Source organism: Toxorhynchites rutilus, chromosome 2 (genome assembly GCF_029784135.1).
Source record: "Toxorhynchites rutilus septentrionalis strain SRP chromosome 2, ASM2978413v1, whole genome shotgun sequence".
Lineage (NCBI taxonomy): Eukaryota > Metazoa > Arthropoda > Insecta > Diptera > Culicidae > Toxorhynchites > Toxorhynchites rutilus.
In genome coordinates, this window is record NC_073745.1 from 45,834,448 (window position 1) to 45,858,829 (window position 24,382).

General features: G+C 38.6%; 1 protein-coding gene across 1 annotated transcript in view; it reads right to left on the minus strand.

The window, feature by feature from the left end:
• Positions 1-2,836: 2,836 nt before the first annotated feature.
• Positions 2,837-24,382, minus strand: part of LOC129768887 (MOXD1 homolog 2-like) — a 65,976-nt gene continuing 44,430 nt past the window's right edge. Inside the window, exons 3-7 of the mRNA XM_055770826.1 lie at positions 19,772-19,927; positions 14,358-14,636; positions 9,187-9,372; positions 4,200-5,027; positions 2,837-3,646 (exon numbers count right to left, since the gene is read on the minus strand). Coding sequence (XP_055626801.1) covers positions 3,305-3,646; positions 4,200-5,027; positions 9,187-9,372; positions 14,358-14,636; positions 19,772-19,927 — 1,791 coding nt within the window. The 3' untranslated portion in view covers positions 2,837-3,304. The remainder of the gene's footprint in view (positions 3,647-4,199; positions 5,028-9,186; positions 9,373-14,357; positions 14,637-19,771; positions 19,928-24,382) is intronic.

Below are 24,382 nucleotides of genomic sequence, written 5' to 3' on the forward strand. Positions count from 1 at the left end.
AGGGAAATATCCATTCATTCCAGCGATGGTACCTCAATCGTTGCGCAATCATAACTGAGTGGATTTCCGAGCGACACTCGCTTTTAAACCGATTGGTGTGATTTCAATCGCCTCTTTTGAAAGCAATTTTAAGGCTATTGAAACAAGTTTCTTGATCAAAAAGTAATAAGCATAGAACGCGTGGACGTTTTATCTTTCGAATGAAGTGTTTATCATTCCATTTCCTTCAGTTGTTCAGCAGCTATTAACGCTCAAAATCTCGTTCTCCGGCGTAACGCTTTCGTTTTCGAAACGTTGAACTTACACCCCAGTATAGAAATGAAAGACGTAGTCCTACGTCAAAAAAACAATATAGAAATAGTTTTTTGGAGTATAAATTATTTCGAATAAATGTTTCTTGCAAGTTTTCAAACAAATAAGTACCGTAAATAGGGAAAAAAAATAATTGTCTTGTCCTATTTGTGAATATGTCCTATCTAAACCCAATAATATTATGTTTCATATTCTCAAAACAAGTACTGCTCTATTCGAAACAGAAAAAAATGAAGCTCACATTGTTTTAAACAATTAAACCTGTTAAAATAAATGTTTTACGACCAGTTTTCATTTTGGATTTCAATCTGGATAACGAAAAAATTGAATGGAAACTACCGACGCATATCGATATATGGTTGAATTTGTACATAATTGACTTTTCACAAACGTAAACAATGACGCCGAACGGTACATTTAGCTGATTGAAACATTTCAGGAAATATGAATTTATTTCATTATTTAAAAAAAAATGGAACTTATGGAAAAGCAATGTCCGGATTGTTTGTATTACAGTCCACGACAATTTCCCTGATGAAATACGCATGTCTTCAACCTGATATTAATTATTTTTTTTAACTTTTGGCATAACTTTGAACATGTTTCAAGAACAAAATTCTGAGAAATTTCCATTTGAATATAAAGTAAGTCAAACATAGAAGCTGTAAAATAAACTAGATAATAGATATCCATTTCCATATCCAGCCGGATACCGGATATTTGAAAAGAAATCCACAATTTTTCATTAACACAACATAAATCATAACAAAATAGTTCATTAGCTAGATAGCATAGCATAGCAAAACCATTTATCTATAATTAGAAATAAAGTTTGATTACTGAAATGTCAGATTTGGTTTTTTAAATTAAATTAATATTTACTCATAACATTAATTTAAGAACAGTACTCAAAATTACCCAGTGGTAAATTATGATGAATAAATAATAAATTTTCAGATGTTGATGGTGACTTCCGATTATGCTTTGCTTCGTACACCAGGCCAACTTCAGAGAACAGTCTTCACTGTAATACTACTGCAAAAGCTGAGCTGAAAGATGAAATTTAGAATCGATCGCAATCGTGATTCACATTTCGTTCATTTCTTTAGCAACGTGATTTTTTTTTCCTGAACGCGACTCTTATTTTCATTTGTCACTTCGTTGAAACAGTCCTAAAAGGTGTATCGTGAGTTTCGTGTTTAAGGTTTGATTCAGTTTCGTCTCTTTTGTTTCATTTACAGGTCTTGAAGTCAACGATGAGCTGTTACTCTCAGAAGATTCGTCGCGAGATATTTTATGTACTCCAATAATATTTCCAGCAAGACTGTTTACGTTTCAAAAACTCCTAAATAGTCCGACTGAACACTCGGGTCTAGAAAGGTTGCAATTGAGTAATTGTGATCTTCTCCTAAGTACTTGAATCCTTATAAGAAAAAAAACATGTTGAAGATTACTTGCAGATATTTGATTCTCTATAAAAGGATATCCACGGAAACGAAAAATTTATTCATAGTTCATTATTTTTATGTAAATTTTTTTTCTAAAATGTAATTGTTTATTCGCTTCATGCACACAAGCAGTGTCTTCCAGTTTCGTATTCGCAAATAAAAAGCCGAATATCCGACTGCCGGATATCCGGTATCCGGCCAAACTACTATCCGTTTCATCACTAATTGATACCGATTTCACTTCGATTTTTTGTCTACGAAAATTTGCTCAAATGAGTATAAGAAAGGTTTATAAATACTGTTGGGTGTAGAAAATTAATTTTTGCGCTTTTTTAAGTAATTATGAACAATTTTGCATTAATAAAAATTTTTTTTTGTCTCGATATAACGTAACGAGAAAAAAATAAAGTTGCCTCATATCGAGGTATAACTGTACCTAAAGCGTTTCATAGGGATTTTTGAAAATTCGAAAAATTGCCAAAATGGTGGTTATTTTTGTTAAATGTTATGAGTTATTTTTCATGAAAAATCACTGTTTAGAAGCTCATTAAAAATCGAGAACATGAGATATCAAAGAACGACTATGTTTTTTACATGCTAATAAAAAATTACAGCAAATTCGGTCGAGTAAATACTTAGATATCGATAACACAAGATGAAAAAACAAGGTTTCGAGAAAAACGCGTTTCAAAATTTGTACAGCAATACCATATACCTTGAGGTGATTTAATACTTTTGGCTATAACTTTCCAACGAAATCAAATAACGAAAAAATCTTTCAGGACAACATTTCTGAGGGCATAAGCCTCCCAAAAGTGCAAAAAAAACAAAAATTCTATTTTTCCGATTCTACAGACCGGAGTCACCGGAGACCGGAGTTTTCGAACTGTATAGGCTCTGCAACTTACCTGTACCAATCTTCAATAACTGAATCTATATGCAAACCGAAACAAAGCCAATAGTCATGTGATATCTTTTTGTGAAACAATTTAAATCACAATTTATCCGGTCATCATTTTTTGTTTTGTTTTCGGATCAATGGAGTGAAAGATTTGCTTAATTTTTCATTCGTTTGAATTTATTATTAGTCCTATTTTCTGTACAAAAAATACACTTTTGCGTCCTTTCTAGTCTATGTACAATATATACAATTTCAACAACTGGCTCAGAGTACAAAATTAGATCAAAATATTCGATTGTTATATTCTCTCCTAATCGTAATACTAATGTTTCGCGTTGCCCACCGTTGCGTACACAGCGCATACAGTGTTCTTGTTGTCACAATCTTTCGTTTCCCAACCTAAATACTATTTAACAGAGTCTGCTCAAATGACTAGCGATTTTCTAAAACTGAACAAAACTACCTTTTTACAGTAAAACTGTACAAATTTGCTCCTCTATTTCCTTTCTTTTTCAATTTGTCTCACTCTCACGCACACACACAGTCTTATATTTCTATGGTCTCTCCGCGGCGCACGCACACACACACACCCATCCCTGCCTGTTTACGATCACCTCACCCCCGCGCTGCTCGGCACCACCCCTCACACTACCCCCACTAACCTGACGGTGTTGATAAAGATTACGAACAGCGCCACCCGGGAAACGACGTTCCCACTGGACCCAAACAGTGCCACCCCGGACGAGCTGCGGATGGATTTACTCCGGGCGGCACCCTCGATCACATTGTTGCTTTCGTCCTCCAGCAGTGTCCAGCTGGGTGCGTTACCGACACCCCCAGCAGCAGCCTGTGACTCCCGCTCCGTTACGAAGCGATTCACGCTATTGGTGGGACCAGCGCCGGCCGGAGCCGTTGCGCCGCACGTTGGCGTCGGGCGCCAGATCCGGGTGAGGTTGGGTGCGTACGCGTCCATATTTTCGGTGCCCTGTGGACGGAAAAAGAGACAAGTAAATCGTTAGAATAGTGCTGCTGCTGCTGCTGCTGCTAATTGTTTGATCTCATTGAAAATTCAAAAGCCAGAAAGAAACCCAGCTCGGCGCGCTGGGGACGGAAAACTATCCGAGCGAAGAAGGGTGGTCATACTGAAACCTCAATATTTGCATAAAATTGATTTATAAAGTACTTTGCCAAACTATTGTATAATAAATAATCCTACTTTGCGATTTTCGCCGGTTTCTCCTCAGCTTGGTTTGGTGAAAAAGAACAAAGGCGAGTAGTTAGGAGAGGGAAAGTTTTTTTTGGGTTCTTCCCTCACATTAAGTGAAGGGAGGAGGTGATTTTTTGGGTCGGAGGATCAGGATTTGGCTTGGTGTGGAATATTTATTTGAAGTTTTGCTCTTGTGGGATGTGAAAAGGGGGTAATTTGGGTCAAGTGGTTCTCGACTGGTGGAGAGTCGAACTTCTCCAAAGAGTTTTAATTTATTCTAGTCCAACGCATGAGAGGAGTCGTTTGATGATTAATAATATTGCGAACTTACCGGAATGGGAGTGTTTCGTGCGCTCCAGCAGATCGGCTTAAAGGCACCCTTCCGTATCACATACTGAAAAGCGTTGAAGTTAACCCGCCAGTCGTAGGAGAGTAGCCGCTCCTCGAGGGTCATTCCGGCGATTTCCGGCGGGGAAGCAATGCGGATGGGATTTGCTCCCGGGGCCAGCTCGTTGATGCCGACGGCATGCAGCACCGTCGGGAGGCTGGGAATCGAATGGCAGGACGTGAGTTCCTTCTGGCGCGGATAGTACAGACTTAGAACCAGGCAAGTCTCGTCGCGGGAGGTATAGCCTCCGAGGGCAATCGTCTTCCTGGCGTTGCTGTCGTATGAGCACTCCGCAATGAGACGATCCCCTGGCAGTGCTTTGACGGGACTGTGCAGCCGTCGGAACTCTTGGTAGTTAGAGTCGACGTTCAGATCGTGAGCGATCGGTGGCAGTTCCTCGCGGTAGCGAATCTGTCGCAGACGGACCTGCTTACCCATGTGGCTGGTTTGCATCATCACAGCGAAAATGTTGATCCCCGGTCGGGGAAAGGCACGCTGGGTACACTCCTCGATGCAGTGGCCCTCAGAAACGACACGTTCCTGACCCGGCGGGATAATGTGTCGCCAGTTGGGTTGAATTCCAACCGACAGCACCCCGGCGTCGTGCTTTCGCAGGATCGTTGTGTAGTACAAGCGCAGCCCGGAGTTGTCCATGCGAGGACGGAGGTCGATCGAGTTGCTCTGGAAGCCCATGTAGTGCGTCTCCATCATGTAGAAACGGGCCTGGTACGAGTCCAGAGGGTAGCCGGCCTCCAGTGGGAAGGTGAAACCCTGTCAAAAAGAGAAAAAAAATATTTGCATCAGATTTTTTGATGATGGGTTACGGCTTTCAATAAGGGTGCCAAATCAGAAAACACGATTTTATGAAGTAAAGCTAATGAATGAATTTTAAAGATTCACACACCATTCGAATCGAAAATTCTCTATATGATTCGTATGAAATGCTGTACATTGAAATTACCCAATCCGCAAACGTTTTGAATCAACGAAAATAGGAAGCTTCCCATTTTCCCATACATTTATTCTATACCAAAACTAGCGTTGGCAGAAAAAATGCTTTTTCGTGTGCTGAATGGTGAAATGAAGAGTTTTAAAATATTTGTATGTATGGGAACAAACCACTCTTTCTCTTAGACTGAACGTCAGCTTGGAATTGCACAAAAAATGCAAACGATGCCAAGGGGCTATCAACATACCACGTGAACATAAAAAGTACGATTTTAGATTTCCCCTCCCCCTTCGTGTACAAGCGTGGACATAACTATACCCCTCTCCCTGTTGTCCACGTGGACATTCTTCGAATTTTTTTGAATTGAAAATGTTCAAGTTAAAACCTCGATGTACCCACATGCCATTCTAGGTTTATTTCATGTTATATTTTGTTTCTTTTTTTTAATGAACGGAGAAATTCAAGGAAATAAATGATATGTTCAAAAAGCAGCGTTCACTGAAACTTTGTGATCTAGTTCTTCTGTCCATTGTACCTTACTTACTGAGGAATATGATCGATCACAGGAAAGGCCGGTATATCTTCACTCTCGATTAAAAAATATTTTCAAAGAGAGCGTTCCACTTCCCAGTCTGCGACTTCAGCGTATTGAAGAAGCGTTCCATTTTTTACAAATCCTCAACCATCAACCATCATTGTCTAGATGATTTTCAAAGATCTTGTGTATGTACGCTGGATGGTACCTAAATTAAAATTTTGTTGTATTATGTCCAATTTTGATATCCATTTGTTTTTTATAAGAAGATAACAAAAATAATTGTCCATTAAAAAAAATCAGCTACATACAAACATTTTAGCACTCCTCAAAACAGGTGCTATTATTTGTGCATTTTACCTTGTAAAACACGAAGAAACATGTTTTCTGCCAAGGATGCAAACTTTTCTGCCAACGCTAGTTTGGGTGTACAAATGTGGTCATAATATTTTCTGTTTTGCCGGGCGCGAAAATTTCATTTGCAATTTTCATTTTTAGGAATTTAGGAGGCTCCTAGCAATTGAAAACAGAAACAGATTTTAGTCTAACTATAGCCAGCGAGCAGTAGCACTTATTTTAGACTGAGATTTGAATTTGAAAGATGATGTTCTGAATTACATTGGCTTTCATGTGGATTTAATTCGTCTCAACAGCTTTAGCATTACATAAATGGGCTCTTCAAAGACAACAAGATAACTGGTTTTAAACTTCTAACTATTCGTGTGTTTGTGCTCACGGGCCAAACGGATTAAAATAACATCTCAACGGACGGTTTTGGGGTTCGGCTTATATTTCATATGCATACAGTCGATATGCAGTCGGTTAATTTTCGTCGGATCCGTGAGTAATTCGCGATGACGAAGGTACTGTGTCGACTACTAATTTACTCTCTATCAGATGAGCAGGTCCGAATGCAGTTTTAAACTGTTAGAATTTAATGAAAACTGTTTTTTGATACAATTCAAATACACGCAGTCTTGACTATTACTAGGCTATTCATTTTCTAGATTTTCAGCCGCTTTAGTCGGAAAATAAAATGTCTTATTAATAATTGACCCAAAAAGTTGTTCCAATACCTTAAAAATTGCTTCCAAAACAAGCTATTGAAATCACACAAATCTGAATAAAAGGTGGCGCCCGCTTGCCTCAACATTATGCTCCTCTCTTCCAATCCCATTTCTTTTCTGCTGTCGGACCGGAGCGAGCCTTCAGCGAAAATCGAAGTGTGGATGACAATTCGATACATATTATTTTCAAACGATGGTGACATTAACTATGTATTTGATAGCAGAGAAAATGAAATGTTTGATGTGGTGTATAGAATATTCCACAATATCAAAGAAACCATATTGTTTGATGAAAGTTCGATTTCTATTTGAGCGTTAATGATTCTTTTCCAACTAAACGAAGTAGATTGTGATAATTTTATTCAAAAGATAAAATATGTAAGAGTTATATGGTCATTAATTATTGATCCGAAAATTTGTTTCAATAGCTTAAGAATTGCTTTGAAAACAGGCTAATGAAATCACAAAAATCTGTATATAAACTGATGTCCGTTCGGAAATCCATTTCAAGAACGTCGTTTGATATTTGCTGAAGCGGACACGGTTTGCTGAGGAGCGTCGGAAGACAATGAAGTGTCTTCGTCAAGGCAGGTAAAGAAGAAGTTTGTATTGAGTTGTGTCCAAGGGCCCTTCTCAGGGCTAGAAACGGATGAACTGCAAACGTTTAAAGTATCCATAATTCAATAAGAAGAGGAAGACGAAGTAATTTATTCAGTTGCGATCACGAAGGGACATGAGACGGTAGCTCGTTAAGCTGAACGGAGCCGCATTCTTTGGTAAAATCAGCAGCTCTATTATCAAAAGCCCACAAATACTGATGATTCCAATTGTCGGGTAGTGAAGGGGGAGTGGGGGGATATTATTTGCGCTGAGTATTTCCGAGGAAGAATCGATTCCTACCTTGAGCGTTAATAATTCTTTTCCAGTTAAACGAAGTGGTATGCTAATCATTCCATTCGAGAGATGAAATGTCTAAGAGCTATATGCTTGTTACTTATTGATTGCTACGCCAACGGTAGTCCTACGTCCACCTTGTGGTCACAGATATATCCCGCTGCTTTAATTTTAGCATTTGTTTGTTTAATATTTTACATAGTTGAAGGTTGAGGGCGTTATATTTTTTAGTATTTTTTTTATGCTGATTATTTTTTTCCATAACATATTCTCGTTTTTAGGTGGTGATTTTTCAAAGTTGACATGTTTTCTGTCTTCGTTCACTATTCTTATGTCACTAGACAAGATTTATGAGACTAGAATTCAGTTTTTTCGCATGTGCAATATTTTTTCAAAGGAGACTAGCTCATCAGCTTCAATTTGATATGTCGATCATCAGAGTCGGTCATTTCAAGTTGTTCTTGGAAAAACGGAAAAAAACATTATTTTTCGGACCACCATAAAATGGAAATGGGCACCCTAATGAAAAAAGTAAAAAGACGGGTCTAAGAATTCGCGATAAGGAACAAAACTACCAATTTCCACGAAAATTTGAGAACCATTATTTCGGTTTCGGGTGCAGATAAAAAATCTATGTTTTATTTATGACTGATGACTTAGACAGCCGGTGGAAGACAACTTTTGTTTTCGGTGAGGATGTGCTCACAGCGGAATAATTAAATTCTCGCCTGGCGAAATTTATTACTTATGCAGTGCGCACACAGACCAATATGAATACCTTCCACTCTTCTTGGAAGACAAAGCACAAAAGTATCCAAATAATTTAATTTGTATTTCGTACCCATCGCACATTAAATTCATCAACAGTCGGAGGAGAGCTTCTGGCGTTCACTCAGAAGTCACAAACGAGAAGGAGAAGGTAGGGGGAAAAATCCCGCCCATTCAATGCATAATGGGATTCAAACAAAACAAAACCAAACCAAAAAAAAACACAAAATAATTATTATTCCAAAACAGTTTTAAGCGGCCAAACGCGCGCGCTCTCATCTGCGCGTCAACGCCCACCGCAAGGCTTCGCAGCGACGACGAATGACAGATTGGCGGTCGACATACAAACGCAAACACACAGATAAAATAAAAGCACGGGTGATGATAAAGAATTCATAATCGTGAAAAAAAACACGCTCTGTGAATGGAAACAATGATAAATTTATCCAGCGGGGCGCGCGCTTGTTCCCCCTCCGGGAATGCGCTTAGTGGAACGGAAGACCCCGGCCGATCTAAGCCACAAGAGTCGTGTGGTTTTGTGACATGGACACACCGAAAGCGAGGCGGCGGAACAGGCGGGAGAACACGGGTGAGTGGGTGTGTGATGGGACATTGTTTCTCCCAGCCTCGGCGAAACCAGCAGGGGATGCGCGCGCGTGATCTGTCTTCCAAAGGTACGATGTGTTTTTTTTTCTTAACTACTATGTGGGAACTTACCTCCGAGCCACGGGACCACGCGGCGACAATCGAGTTGCAAGTTAGCAGCTCCTTCTCGGCCTGCATGCAGGATCGGCCAAACTCGCGGGACATGATCTCCAGCTCCGGCGTCGAGCCCTGGCACTCGTACAGGATGATGTGCTTCATGAAGGGCAGATTCGAGCGGGATTCGATCACCGGCTCGTACTGTGTGTGTGTGTGTGGAGAAACAGAAAAAAATAGAAACAATCAATCAAACGATCAAAATTTGGCGTCTGTGCGCTGTGTTGTGGTGTGCGGGAAAGCTGTGCGCTGCCCATTAACTTAATGCGTTTTTTTCTGTTGTTTTAAGGGGGTAAGGAAGTATAGTGTGGAGAGATTGCTTTTAATTGTTCCCAAATTCGTGAGAATCAACATAATTATTGACGGATAGCGTGTACGTGCGAAGAGGGGGATACAAAAGTGGTGTAAACCACCGAACGGCGCTCGAGAGAATGAGTGAAATTTAATGAAAAACGATTCCAGCTTCCGGATGGCCATTTTTGCTTGCTGCAAATTCGCTTCCTCTGGGGGCCGCCTGCGTTTTAATGTGGGAAATGTTCCGTCATTCCGTTTTTTTCTCTATCTTAAATAATCCTTCATTCAGCGGTTGGAGTGAGAGCACCGAACAGGAGTGCAGCTGCTCCCGATCCAAAAATGGAATTGGTGGATAGTTGTACAAATGATAATAATGGAAAAAGTGGAGAAAAAACTCTCAAAATAACACTGACTGTTGTACCAATTACGAACGAGAAAAAATGAGATGATCATACATATCATAATTGACGATTTAATTGATAGGATTTTAAAACAGATGGATAAAGATAATTTAAAGACCTTTCAGTTTTGAACAAAACGTTAGCAAATTCCGTGATTTTAAAATTAAGAGAAAAATACTCTTGCGAGATTTAATGAGGTCAGCTCAAGAGATCTGAGCCAGTTTGTCGTCATTGGCGTTATTGAATATTCAGTCATTAAAAAGTGAATTTCAACAATCTAGAACCATCTCACCAACACTTTCGCTAATCCAAAACATCATTCAGAGCTCAACCCTCTCTCGTATAGTTGGGGTTGATAACGAAAAGGAAGCCACCGTAAGCGCGTATCTTCAAGCCAAGAAGGAATCGTTTTTGCAGGCGCTCTTCCTGGTGAATTTCCTTGCTAATTGTGCCTTTGGTGATAAAGGAATTACTTTTCCTGCCACAAGTGCAGATTGATTGTCAAACAAGATATATTTAGGGGAGTTTCATAAACTTTTTCGTTCTAAAGTATTAACGTACTCGTTGCAGTATAAAATTCCAGTCCCACAAATTTAAAATTTTGTCCATACTAACACATGAAAACTTTTTCAAATAATCACAATACAGCTATTGAACAGGTGACATCACCGTCGAATTTTGTTTGTGATTGCGGTTGGGAGCTTTTTTGACTTTAGGTGCCTTCAATCCAGCATGTTTCTTTGACTTTCAGACGAATCCTAGCGACATTCTCATTTTCATTCGATGCCAAGAGAAATATTGAAATTCAAGACGAAGATGATCATTTTTACAGAGGAAGATCTGCTCTATTTTGTTTGAATATTTAAAAATGTTCAAATATAAAATAACCATTTGTAACATATTGTGCCTTATCACACGTAAAAAACCAAAGCCTCAAGGACCAAAAAACTTAGTCCCAAAAATGTTAAATACATCTTCAAACATGCCCGAAACACGCCGCAAGAGATTCGAGCTAAATCTTAAATGGCATAAATAATTGTCAAAACCAAAAAGTCTTTTTTATTATGGCGCTGTGTGCAAGTGTTCTCTAGAAGTCGACACCTCGCTGACGGAAAGTTTATCTCATGAACCATACGGCCGATTTAGCTGAAATTTTGCATAGAAAAGTTATTTTATCGCATAACCTAGCGGCTTTTTAAAATAAAAAAAAATCTACTAAAATGGACATGATTTTTTTTACAATTCTTGTAGAAAAAACCTCCACTTCAAATGTTCATATAAAATCGAGAAACCACATTTTCTCAACACGTTTAAAAATTTCATTACTTTAATAACGACTCATTTCTTATGATCTATCTGCTATCTGATCAAAATTGTTGGGAAACCAATAAACTTTTCATGAAAAACGATTTTTAAGTTCTTTGTTCAAAAAACTTCAAAAACATCGGGCTGCTGTTCTATTAATAACTCAACAATGATCATTTCAACTGTCTCCGCTGTCCGGTGGTCTAACTGGATGATGGAAGAACTGAAGGAATACTCTTAAGCCGAAAAATGGCAACTGTGTAATGTACTATTTATAGATATGATAAACATGTGGCATGTACATGATTAAAATTCGGCTCTGTTGGAGCTAAAATGCTAATGAAACTAAAATAAACAAATGGGATAAAAAAAATACTTTAGGAAATCGTTACTAAAAAATCGTATGGTTAAAATTCGAATCGCCAACTGCATGAAAAATCATCTTAAAAGTTTCATCCTAAGACTAATCATTCTCGAGTTATGGACGTTTTTATATAAGGGAAGTGCGCGTTTGTTTTATCTCGTATAGCACTCTTTTTTTTTTTATTTCAACACGCGCTGTATTCTCCAGCAGAGTGGGTAACCGAGGGAACTCGCGTTATTGCGATTTTCTTCAAAGCGCGTGAATAATATAAACCGCATAAATGCTTCAACAAACGGCGACAGCAAAATAAAAGCACAAAACTGTAAGAATCCACTTATTTTTTTGAAGAAAAAAAAATTAAACAAATCAAAACAAATATTTAGTAGCAAATGTGATCTACTTAGGGCCTCAGTTACCAATTGCAGACGCACTTGGGATGCTTTCGATGACGTTTCGAATTTTGGACCCGAGATGCAAAATATTTTGTCAAGTTTGTAACATCGGAAATGTGTTATATCTCGCCAAAAAGGGATTGTTAAGGTTATCATTCGAACATGGTTTTTTTGAAATAGGTGTAAAAAGCTGTTAGTTTTTTTGTATCACTTGCGTCAAAAAACTACATTTTCGCTTCAAATTTCATGAAGCACTAATATTGAACATCTCCATTTCTATGAAACTGCCAGAGCAATCCTGGAACCAATTGAGAAATTTGGTCAGAATATTTTATTTTTAAAAAATATTCAGCCATTCCATGATCTACCGAAAAAAAATGCTCCGAATTCCTCAAACACCGCATAGTTATTTTTTTCGAAAAAAATTATACACATATTTTTGTCCTTTTTTGGTGGTTTGATAATTCTACTTTTTTTGTCGATTTTGCCGAATAGAAGCATTTTTGAGAGTTCCTTTCTTTTGAATTACTAGATCGATTTCTGATGTCTTACTAGCAAATGGAAGGTAACGAAACCATCACAAAACCAAGCTTCTTTGTGGTTTTCAAGATGTAGAGATCGAAGAGACTCTGTCCAATTAAATCATTTTTGGAAAGCTCAGCTATTTTTTTTACATGATTCACGAAAATTACGGGAACGCTTGTTTTTTTTTTCGTTCTTTACTTGTATATTGTATTTCATTTTTATGCTGAATGCGAATAAAAATCAGTTGAACTCATATTTAAGTTTTGTGCAGTGTGGGCATTTCTCTTTAAATTTCACTTAAATATCCTTCATTTTTTGGTAGAAGATCGATAATCGATCCAGCAAATAAAAAGTAAATGTGTTTCCAAAATACATTAAAAAATATTTTAAACGACCATAATCGAAATCGTGCCCCATAAAGGTGGAATAAAAAATTCATACCTTAATCTTTACAAAACTGAACAAATATTAGAGATAAATATAAGAGGTTCGAGCAAAATCAGAGCTTCATTTTTTCGTTTAAGTATAATTCAAATTATAAGAAATTTGTTAGCAGAGTGTTCCACATTATATTTTTTCTTCAGTGAAGATCGACGAGCTTATAAAAACTTTGTCGGAGATGTGTATAGAGTGGGATTCGAGGCATCTGGTATTCGACCGTCTGTCTTCCTTGTAAAGGAATTCATCATTATACAAGTCCTCTAAAGAAATACATAATCTGACTCACGAGTTCCTGATACATTTCTAATAGAAGGTTCCCGGAATAAATCGCCACAGAAAACGACTGCAACAGAAACCACCGCTTATAAAATGTGTAGTAGGCTATAAATATTGTGGCGCGGTATTGTATTTCAAAACAAGAATTAACCGGGCAAACGTATCGCCCCAGGCAAACGTAACGCCCCGGGCAGACGTATACCGTCCGACGCTCGCTAGAGCTCGGTCGGACATTGCTAAAGGATCGTATCCTATGTTTCAAACTAACCGGGCAATCAGTGGATCCCAGGTTTGCGTGCGAGACACCGCCGCTTCCGACGGCGGGTCGGCGGTGGACTCGGATTGCGTCATCTTGGCGGCATGGGCCGCCTCGATTCCTTATCCTCGCCAAATGGGGACTTCGTCCCCATTACATTGTCCTCAGAATAAATTTCGAAAAACGAGAACAAGAGAATAAATTTATAATAGAAATGTGAGGCACATGATGTTTTTCCCGCGCCAAATATTTCTAGCCTACTACACTTTTTCTAAGCGGTTGTTTCTGTTGCAGTTGTTTACTGTGGCGATTTATTCCGGTCACCCTAATAGAAATACAGGGTGGGTGGGTAATTTCAGAGAATGACAATAATTGATCATTTTTTTAGATATGGAATACCTGAAAATTTTTGAAATTATTTCATTAAGTAAAAGGACATCTCTGTTGTATTTCCAAACACTGAAATGGGTGCGTGTATGTTCACATCAGCTCTAAAATCGCTTCAAAATCACAATTGCACCCAATCCAAACGTATTTTCTGCCCCACTTTCGTTAGTTCGCTTCTCCAAATAACAGCCTCCGCACTGTGTTACCGCTGGGAAGTCAATTGTCTGAGAATAGAGCACAGCGTCTAGCGCTGACCCCGTTGATGATGCATCATAAAATTTATTGCGTTCGTACTTTGGAATCCCCCACCTCACACTGACAAACATCTTCCCGCACCCAAAGCACTGAGCAGCAGCGGCAGCTTCTCTCAATTGTTCGACTTCACCCATTGAGAAGAAGGGGGATGATAATTGAGGCTGGGGAGGCGATGAAAAAACCCAAGCTACTGCTGCTGCTGCTGGTGCACTGATTTGAATGCGTTCACCTACCCGTATCATGTGCTGCTTTCGCACGAACTGGTCCAGCTTGAACATCTTGCACCAGCGCAGATTGTCGTCCCCCATCGGTATCTCGACGTCTTTGTTGCGCAGCTCCAGGGTGCGAGTGCGCGAGTCCAGCTCGATCGGTACCTGGTTAACACGCTGGGTGAGAAAAATCGGAACCGAATCCTTGAAGGCTTCATTCGGATCCGGCAGTGTACCGATGGCCTGGGCCCCATTCCGCGGATCCCGGTTGTGGTACATGTAGATGATCCGGATGGTGTCGTTCTGTGGAAAAGAAAACGGAAGAAAAGAAACGGAAATAAGCGAGAGGAAAACAGAATAACGGAATCACGAGACGATTGCACGGCGAGGACCTGAACACTTTGTCGGCCTGTCAATTGAATATATTATTGTCAATCTCTTCCCGGTCCCCGCTGGCGCGGCGGCAGCTATTCCTTTCCAATTATCAGTTTATTCAAATGTAAATTTATTTAAATCTGTTCCTCCCGCGGCAACGTCGACCGGCTTCTGCTGCTGCTCGCAAGCCTCAGCGCAACTAGGTCATAAATAGTAGATGATGGACAAGCCATCATCCTTCCGGGGGCCGCGAAGCAGGATGGACTCAATGAAGCGTTTACTCTACGGCACTTCCAAACCCCAAAGATGACCTCCCTCTCCCTCTCGCCGCACTTGCGAAACACCGCTTGTGAAATCCACACAGTAAATCGGGCTGGGACCGGAGCTATGATAACATGCACTCTGCAGAGATTTATCCAACCTACGGTCGGTCGGATTTTGTCTCGCTCGGAGTTAAAAACCACACCGCGACTCTTGTCACCCCTACCCCACCGACCGCCATCCGAGAGGGAAGCACACTACAGCACAGAAGTTCATCACAAACGCCCGAAATCGAGAAGAAGCCTCCAGAGACTCTCTCTCTCCTGCCTCCGCTAGCGCTCTAAGCGTTTTATAATTTAAATTTGCATTCATAACACAGCGCAATTTTGATATTTGCATAAATTCATCACCACGTCTTCCCAGTGTTCCCTCCCCCCGATTCGGCCTAATGCCGGAAAGTGAGTCTGCCTCTCACTCGCCCGAGCGCTCAAGTTGACTGCTTCCTGGGGGGGGGGAGGTGTCCTGGAGGGATTTGGAACAGTGGGTGAGAACTTAGTGTGCGCGCGCGGAAGATGAGGGAGGCTATCAGAATTGATACGTTCCAATGAAAAGAGGTTTAATGATGAGAAGGACGGAGAAGGAAATGTGAAATGAGTGTCTTTCGCTGGGGATTTTGCGGGTCTCCCCCCTTTGTTCGGAAAGCGGTCGGTCAATCTATAGATTAGCGATTTGTGCTGAGAGCAGCAGCAGCAGTGGCCCTTTTATTAGCTTGGTGATATGCGCGTTTTTTGCGCGTGATTGCAATTGGCTCAGCGTCGATGCCAATAACCGAGGAGAGTGTGGTTATCAGAAAGGGTCCACAGTTCATTATTCCACTCGGAAGATAATCGTAACTTGTCTGACATATGAAGAGAATCGTGCAATTGGTGACAGTAGCATCTCAGATTGCAGTTAAACGTTGCGGGAGTTATTTAGTCATTTAGTCAAAAAAAAAATTGAATCCTTTCTAAAAAAAGGGCCGAAGCTTTTTATTTATTTTTTTACTAAATTTTATTACCGTAAAATTATGACTACCTATAAAATTTCGATCAAATGATGAAATGTAGGAAATTATTTAAATGTTCTTGAAAAAATACCAAAAAATTATTTTTTGAGAAAAATTAATTTGCTAAATTTTTTTTTCTCAGTGTAACTTTATAAAAAATTTTAGCGTTTTTCAAGAAAATGACAATTTTCCAGATTTTATTCTTTGACCATAATGTTGTAAGTATTATAGATTTTGAGTCAGAAATTTTAGTAAAAAAAAATTGTAAAAAGTATATTTTTTTAATATGCACTGGAAAAAACCTTTTGACAAATTTGAATTCATTTTTCTCAAAAACAAATTATTTTAAAATTATAAAAACTAGCTGTACCCTGCCACGCTTTGCTGTGGCACATTGTGGTTTCATGGTTGAGTTGAATTTTTCATTTTTTCATGTTGTAACAACAATCCTAGATGTATTTGGTTGTTTTGTATATTGTATCATAGTTTGAGCTCAGTCGGTTCCGTACTTTTCGAGTTTTTAACGCGCCGCAAACGAACAGAATACTTTTATATACATAGATATTCTTTTAGAAAATTTTTAGAAAGAAACAATTGCAATTTACTACAGTTCATTATCTGACCAAAATTGTATATGTCTTATAGTTTTTGAATCAAAAATTTATTGAAATTATATGTTATTTTTCACCTTTTTTCGAAAAAAATTTAACGCGAGAACTACAAAACCAGAACAATTCTGATCAAAGAATGAAATATAGGAAATTATTGAGGTTTACATTAAAAAAAATTACCAATACATACATACCAATTTATAAAAAAACAAAAAAAAAATTTATAAATTCAAATTTATTTTTCTAAATTTTTTTTTAATTGTGAACAAAATATATGAATAGCATATAGAAGAACCAACAAGTAACCCGTACATCAGAAGAAGGGTATCCTTGACTCTGAACAAAATTAGGATTGGTCGTATTTTTTTAAAGAAAATATGGTCAAGTTTTTGTTAGAAAAACTTTTTTCCAAGTGAAACGTGCCCATCTTCGATTTATGGATAACTTGTTGGTAATTGTATGGGCTTTTCACATAATTATCATAAGAAGTTAATAGAATAATTTTTTTTAGAAAAAATGAATTTCAATTTTCTATTTATTTTATTCTCAGTGTGACCTTAAAAACATGATTTTTCAAAAGAAAACTTAAGTTTTCCTATATTTCATCCTTCGACCAAAATGTTATAAGTATTATGAATTATCAGTTAGATTATTTTTGCAAAAAACTAAAGAAATAAATTCGGTCCGTTTTCAAAAATAAGTCCAATTTTTTTGGAGATATCAAGTATGCAAAGTTGTCTAAATAACCAATGTCTTTACATCCCCAACGTTTCACAGCAATCAGAGACGGAGCTGCTGGCCAGTAGTGTTGGCATCAAATTCGTCAATTATTATCAATTCACAAGAGCATGTGTCCTTCGATACATTTTCTACCGATCGAATCATAAATTACATGTTCATTTAATTTTCCTTCAATTGGGAACGAGGGTTTGATACATTTTCGAAGGAAATGTGCGAGCTGCTGTCTGAAACAAACACCCACCGATAGTTTTGGGTTTCAATCATTTACAGTTCATTTTTGGCAGAGTAAGTAGTGCATTTGAAATTAAACAAAAAACTTACACAATAATTTAATTAAATTGAAAATGTCAATTTTTTTTCAAATGAACCTCAAGGAAACAAATGAGGTTTTATCTCAGTTTATTTTGTTTTCCATTTATACCATACTAGCTGACCCGGCAAACTTCGTCTCGACCAAAATTTGTTTTTTGTTATGAATACCTTCAAACATTCACGTTTTCTTACTATGAGCAAGTTAATGAGTTAATGGGTCCAATCACAGAACTGTTCATTGATTGGTCTTCTATTCGACCCCGTTGAAATAACCTTTTACTATAAAATTCCTAGTATTTCTAACAAAACTCATCATGATAATATCAGATTATTTTCAGACACAATTCTTGTTAAAGCTTTTTCAATCACTTGCAGATATTTGCACACAAATATTCCACAAATTCCACAAATATAAGGTTCCGAGTCCATATGAATCAGACAGACAGACAGACAGAAATCCCTTTATATATATATATATATATATATATATATATATATATATATATATATATATATATATATATATATATATATATATATATATCGCTCGCCGGCAAGCGATATTTACTCAACAATTTCTCAAACGGGAAGTGGGTGTTGTATGGCAGGACGAGCGAGTGCAACATTTATGTAGATTGGTTCGAGGCGACAGATATTTTGTCGCTTTTACTGACGTTGTGCACAAAGCGAACGGAAATCTTGCTTCGCTAGCAGTGTCTTGAATCACTCGCATATTAATCATAACTGAGATGAAATTTCAAACAGGTACCCATATTTAAAGATTATTGTGATTTTGATTAATTGAGAATTGATTTAGATGCTACTTCAAACAAATGATCATTAAACCAATGATAGTCCTACGTTAACCTTTTAGGAATACAAAAGAAGATTTTTTGTTCCGCGAAATGCTCAAACAATTCCTAAAAAATGACACACACATAAACAAAGAAACACATGTATACACAAAAAGCAGTGCTAAATCTCATTTTTTTTCTAAAAATGTGAGCATACCAAAAAACATAAAATATATATAAAATATTTTTTTGTACCGCGCAATGCTCTAAAAATTCTGGAAAACAACAGGTCTCAAAATTCAAAAAAAAAGTTTTTTTTTCTAAATTTTAGAAACACCAAAAAAATAAAAATATTGTTTTGTTCCGCACAATGATTTGAAACAGTAGAAAAAAATACAGAAAATAAAAATATGGTATTTGTACCGCGAAATGCTCTGAACATTCTGAAAAAGATGATACATATACAAAAAAACACCTTCGAACACATCTTTAAAAAAATACTTTAAAAAAAACACTGGGTCACAAAGTTAAAAAACAAATAGAATTTCCAAAAAAAAAATGGGAGCGCTCTTTACATTTTGAATACTTATTTGAAATGAAAAATGTGAATAAAAACTGAAAAATCATAAAGGATTCTGCGTGTGGATGAATGTTTTGTGACTTTGATATTAAGCATTTGAGCGGTTTAATTTCTAAATATGAAATACGATGATGTGGTAACATTTCAAAAAGTAAATTAAAATCGAAGCGAAGTTAGGGATGTATAAAATATGTAGGTTTATTTATATTTACCAGTATACGAAGGTTGAGGAGTAAAAAAGGGTCAGTATTATTTCATTGCTTTTAGAGAGTGAAATTGAAATTGATTAGGAACTTCTCCACAACATTTTAAAAATAATTTTTAGATGAGCTGGGTTAAACTTGGATAAATTGGTCCTATTATAATGTGAATCAATTTCCCGAAGAGTCTTAATTTATCAAACTATCTCACACGTAACATATAATTCATCTAGCTCAGAATATAATGTAAATCCCAAATTTGACCTCGCAAAAAGTGCCACCATCTCAGTATCCATCAGACGTGTCCAACTCGCACAGACAAAGAAATCTCCCCCAAAAGCGTTGGGCCCCACACAACAGCCATCAGTCTCAGTGAAAAAGGGTACGTTATTAACGATCCCCAACATTTCCCGGGAGGAGGGCAACCAGCCACTGCTGCCGTACAGAGAACTTAATTTCGGTACCTGCAGGTGCAGCATCGAATTAAAACCAACCCCCACCTCCCGTAGAAACACTTACCGTGATGGGAACGTCCTGATTGGTATCGCAGGTATCCAGCTTGCGCCGAAACCGCAGCACCGTGTGGGTGGCGTTCTCGTAGCCCAGCAGCAGGACGTAGTCCTGGGAGGGATCCACGTGCGGTTCGCCGTTGCTATTCATCTTGAAGTGGCGGTCCTGTAATTGGATAAAACAGAGAGAGAGAGGGAAAAACACATGTGAGTCAGCTCCGCATACGTACACATCACACACCTTGACAGGCTATTAGACTAAATTATGCAATTTGTAAGTGAGAGTGCGTGCGTGTAGCATCAAGATATGTGCTCATGGTCACGAGTTTTTAGTGAGTTCAGTTGTTCTGTTTTTCTGGTGCTGCGTGGGAGCTCCATAAATCTTGATTCCACGGGGTTTGAAATTGGATACAGTTTAGCGAAAGTTTGGTTTCAGCGAACATTAGCTCGATCGGTTTATCGATCGCGTCTTAATTAGCCCCGTTCGAGGTTTTACAACATTCTGCTTGGAACAGCTAACGAGTGCCAACGACCCGACAAATGTCATGCAAATAATTAAAACTTTATTCGCCGATCGACTGCAGCTTCCGAATGAACCTCATGCAAGCGATTAGTACCCCGGCAAAGGGTAATAAATGGCGAGCAAGTCACATCAAATGCGTGGATCGAACCTGTTTTGTACCTTTCTCTCCTACCGCCCCTGGCTGATGGCTTATTAGCTTGTGAACATCATTCCCAGCCCCATTATTTAACGACTACCGATCGTATATCTACCAACCGGGCCACTCACTCCCACCATCAAATTCATTATTGCGGCCATCGATTTTGCGTCACTCTCCCTCAGCCGACAGGGGACTATCTGTGGCCCATCTGGCGATGTTATCGCGAAGGCTCGCGGTAGACAAACAGACGCAAACAGACACCCACACGCCAACCGTCAGCCAAGCGTCGGGGCGCCACCGCGGATGATTGATTGGAAAAATATCGATCCTGCACACACCTCTTCTTCCCGGCGATGCACACCGACGACAGTCATTGTCTTGCCTCTGTATTCTGCTCTGCAGGATTCGCGGATATTTATGAGCCAATCATCCTCGAGGGGGTTGTGGGAGAAGATGCATTCTCCCCGAGCGACTGGCTGCGAGACAGACAATCTCCCAGGAAAACTAATAACGAAAGGGAAATTGATTTCAATCATGGAATGATTGTCTTTCGAATTTCTCGCCTCTAATCGGTTCACTTTCCTCCCTGGAGCCGGAGGATTTTTGTTGCTGTTTTATGTGGGCACGTTTCGGAATCTTCTCCCCCTGAGGGGCACACCTCACGGAATTATCAGCCATTTCGGGGGAATGAGCAAACGATTGAAACTTATACTATCTGCGCGACGGTTGCGGGAGTATTCCAATGTGGGGAGAATCATAAAAATAGATTGATTTTCCTTTGTCTCGAGGCAGTGTCTGACGAAGTGCAGTGATGCCCTCCCGAAAAAAAACCCACAGTTCTCCATTTCCAGTCGATCAGTGCGCGCGTTTTGTTTGCGCCCGAAGCTAAACTCCATCCCCAACCAGCCGGTTTTGACCGGTGGGCGATGAGTTCGGAGGGCATAAGATCTGGGTCAGGCAAACAGTTTGCATCCCCACATGATAACTCGCGTGTGGCATGTGCAGAAGAAGATGATGGACGATGTCCATTACGTGACCGGTGGTAGCCAACGCCACCGCGCGCTTCGCAAACACTTCCGAGGAGAGATAGTCGTAAACCGAAGCTCTTCTTCCCTTCCGGGCCAGAGGAGCAAACGCTACCAGCCGATAGCTGGTGTCTACAGCTCATAATCAAATATTAAATTACCTTTCGAGCTAATTCGATTCGCCTCACGCGAATGCTTTCACTATTACGACGCACGGCTGCTGATGCAAGAACGGTGTCGAATTTCATGCCTATAATCCGCATAATTTGAAGAAAAAGTATTGCTCATTCGTGATATCCAAAAAAAAAAATCCAATATAGATTTCCGTCAAGACAATAGTGTTAGTTACAAACTCTGTATTTCAGTGTTTCGTTGGAGGATGGTTGTTGGGCACTAACCGAAATCGATGGTAAGAATCTATTTTATGAAAATGATCAAGGAATATTTAACACCTTAATGAATCAGAAGGTGAAGAAACTGGAAACAATAATGGACTCGAAAGTGAAGATGACAGTGGAACAATATCAAGATTTTGAATGAGCACCAAACGATTATCGAGCGGTGATACTCCACTTTGTTTGCAGATGAAAAATTGGGCACCACTTCCTGAAAGCATTCCATCAGTTAGTTAATTAGTTTTTCAAAGTGAATAAACGCAGTGGTATTGTTCGTCGTTAGGCTTCTCCCACCTTTATGATAGCACACAGATTTTCGTCAGTGGAACTTTTGTTCTTCCGTAGCGACCACGAATCTATCTAATGTTTTATGAATTAGATATAAGATAGGCTTAAGAATTGAGTATGATGAATGTGAGTGCGAATGTTAGTGTGAACATTGTCAACATATCCTTATATCCCTTCCTTTTCCTGAAAAAAAATGTCACCCTTCTAAACTCGAGCAAACCGCGAGTAATCGGTTCTCTACTTCATTAACATTAGAATTAATGAAAAATGTTTATATATACTTGTAACAATGCAGATAGGAGTTTGTCTCCTTTAAACTTATGTAACTGAGACTGTAAAAATATACGATTTAGTAAAAAAATTACGCCTAAATGCCTACTAACTAATGTGTAATTTGCAATTTATAGAAAACTAAACATGTAATATGTACACGATTAAAACCCGGCTCTGTTACAGCTAAAATGCTAATGAGCCTGAATAAATAAACAAAAGGGATAAAAAAAATTAATTAATATTATAATTTCCGAAACACTTTATAAAAATATAGAAAAAGAGAGAGATGGAGAAAGGTAAAAGATAGAAAGAAAAAGAGAAAGAGAGAGAGAAAAGCGAAGAAAAAAAGAGAAAAGAAGAGAGATATGAGAGAGAGAGGAGAGAGAGAGAAAGGAGAGAGAGAGAGGAGAGAGAGGAGAGAGAGAGAGGAGAGAGAGAGAGAGAGGAAAGAGAGGAGAGAGAGAGAGAGAGGAAAGAGAGGAGAGAGAGAAGAGAGAGAGAGAGGAGAGAAAGGATAGAGAGAGAGAGGAGAGAGAGGACAGAGAGAGAGACGACAGAGAGAGAGGGGAAAGAGGAGAGGAGAGAGAGAGAGAGAGGAGAGAGAGAGAGAGGAAAGAGAGGAGAGAGAGAAGAGAGAGAGAGAGAGGAGAGAAAGGATAGAGAGAGAGGAGAGAGAGGACAGAGAGAGAGAGAGGAAAGAGGAGAGGAGAGAGAGAGAGAGAAAGAGAGAGAGAGAGAAAGAGAGAGAGAGAGAAAGAGAGAGAATAAAAAGAGAGAGAGAGAGAGAGAGGGAAAAAAAGAGGAGAGAGAAAGAGAGAGAGAAGAGAGATAGAGAGAGGGGAGAAAAGAGAGGGGTGAAAAGAGAGAGGTAGAGAGAGAGGAGAAAAGAGAGAGAAAGAGAGAGAGAGAGAGAGGAGAGAAAGTGGAAAAAAGAGAGAGAAAAGAGAGGAGAACAGAGAGAGGCGAGAGGAAAGGCAGAAGAGAGTTGAGAAAGAGAGGAGAGACGTATATTCTAAATATCCAAACTGAGAGAGAGAGTAATAGCCTGGATATCCAGACTGGAAATTTGCAAAATATCAAAATATAGTAATTGTTGAGATAATAAAGAGGAAAGTTTACGTAGTATGCTACATTGTAGCACTCACGGTAAATGTTGCGTTTGTTAACATGTTATAGAATCGGTTTAGACAGTTGTAGAACTTGTATGTCATTAAGCAATTTGTTCTGATTCAGATTTGCAATTTTATAATATAGATCGGAAAACGGGTAAGTCTTGGGAAAGTTCTTCTACAAAAATGAATACTGAAGAGTACTACCATGCATATCATTCTGTATTTGTGGTACAATTTGCTATAAAGTGCTCATCTAATTTACTTCAAACTTTGAACGATCGGCTAGAAAAAAAACGGCTAAGCGTATCAATATAAAACGTTCACAATTGTTGATGAAATACATTCGGTTAAAAATTACATGCAAACATTAAAACTTACAGCAATTTGCAGAACTACAGGAAAAATTTTGTAAAACGGTATGAAAATACTGTTTTTTGGCACTTTCTGAACTCGATGCAAAAAATTAGAATAATTTTGTTTCGGCATAGTAACAAATTATCCTTATACAGAATTCATTTGAGTCAAAACTACTTTTCGGTTTGCGATAATTATTTATTGAATTATACATCATCAAAGGCGAAGGGGTGATTTCAAATCACTTTGAATTTCCGACTTCGCACTCTGTTTCTTTTTATTTTTGTTTTGTCGACTGTATTTAGACAGCGATAATGACGGGAAACTAAGGCAGAAAATGTAACCGTTAATTATTAGAATTAACGCAAAACTTAAAAAAAATAAAAATGCGTCTGAAACACTTCAATTGATGAAAAATGTGTTTGGCGATTATTGTGTTTTCTAAGACAGGAATTTGAAATATACGAAATAAACGCTAGGTAAATAATGATCGTCAATTTTTGACTAGTAAT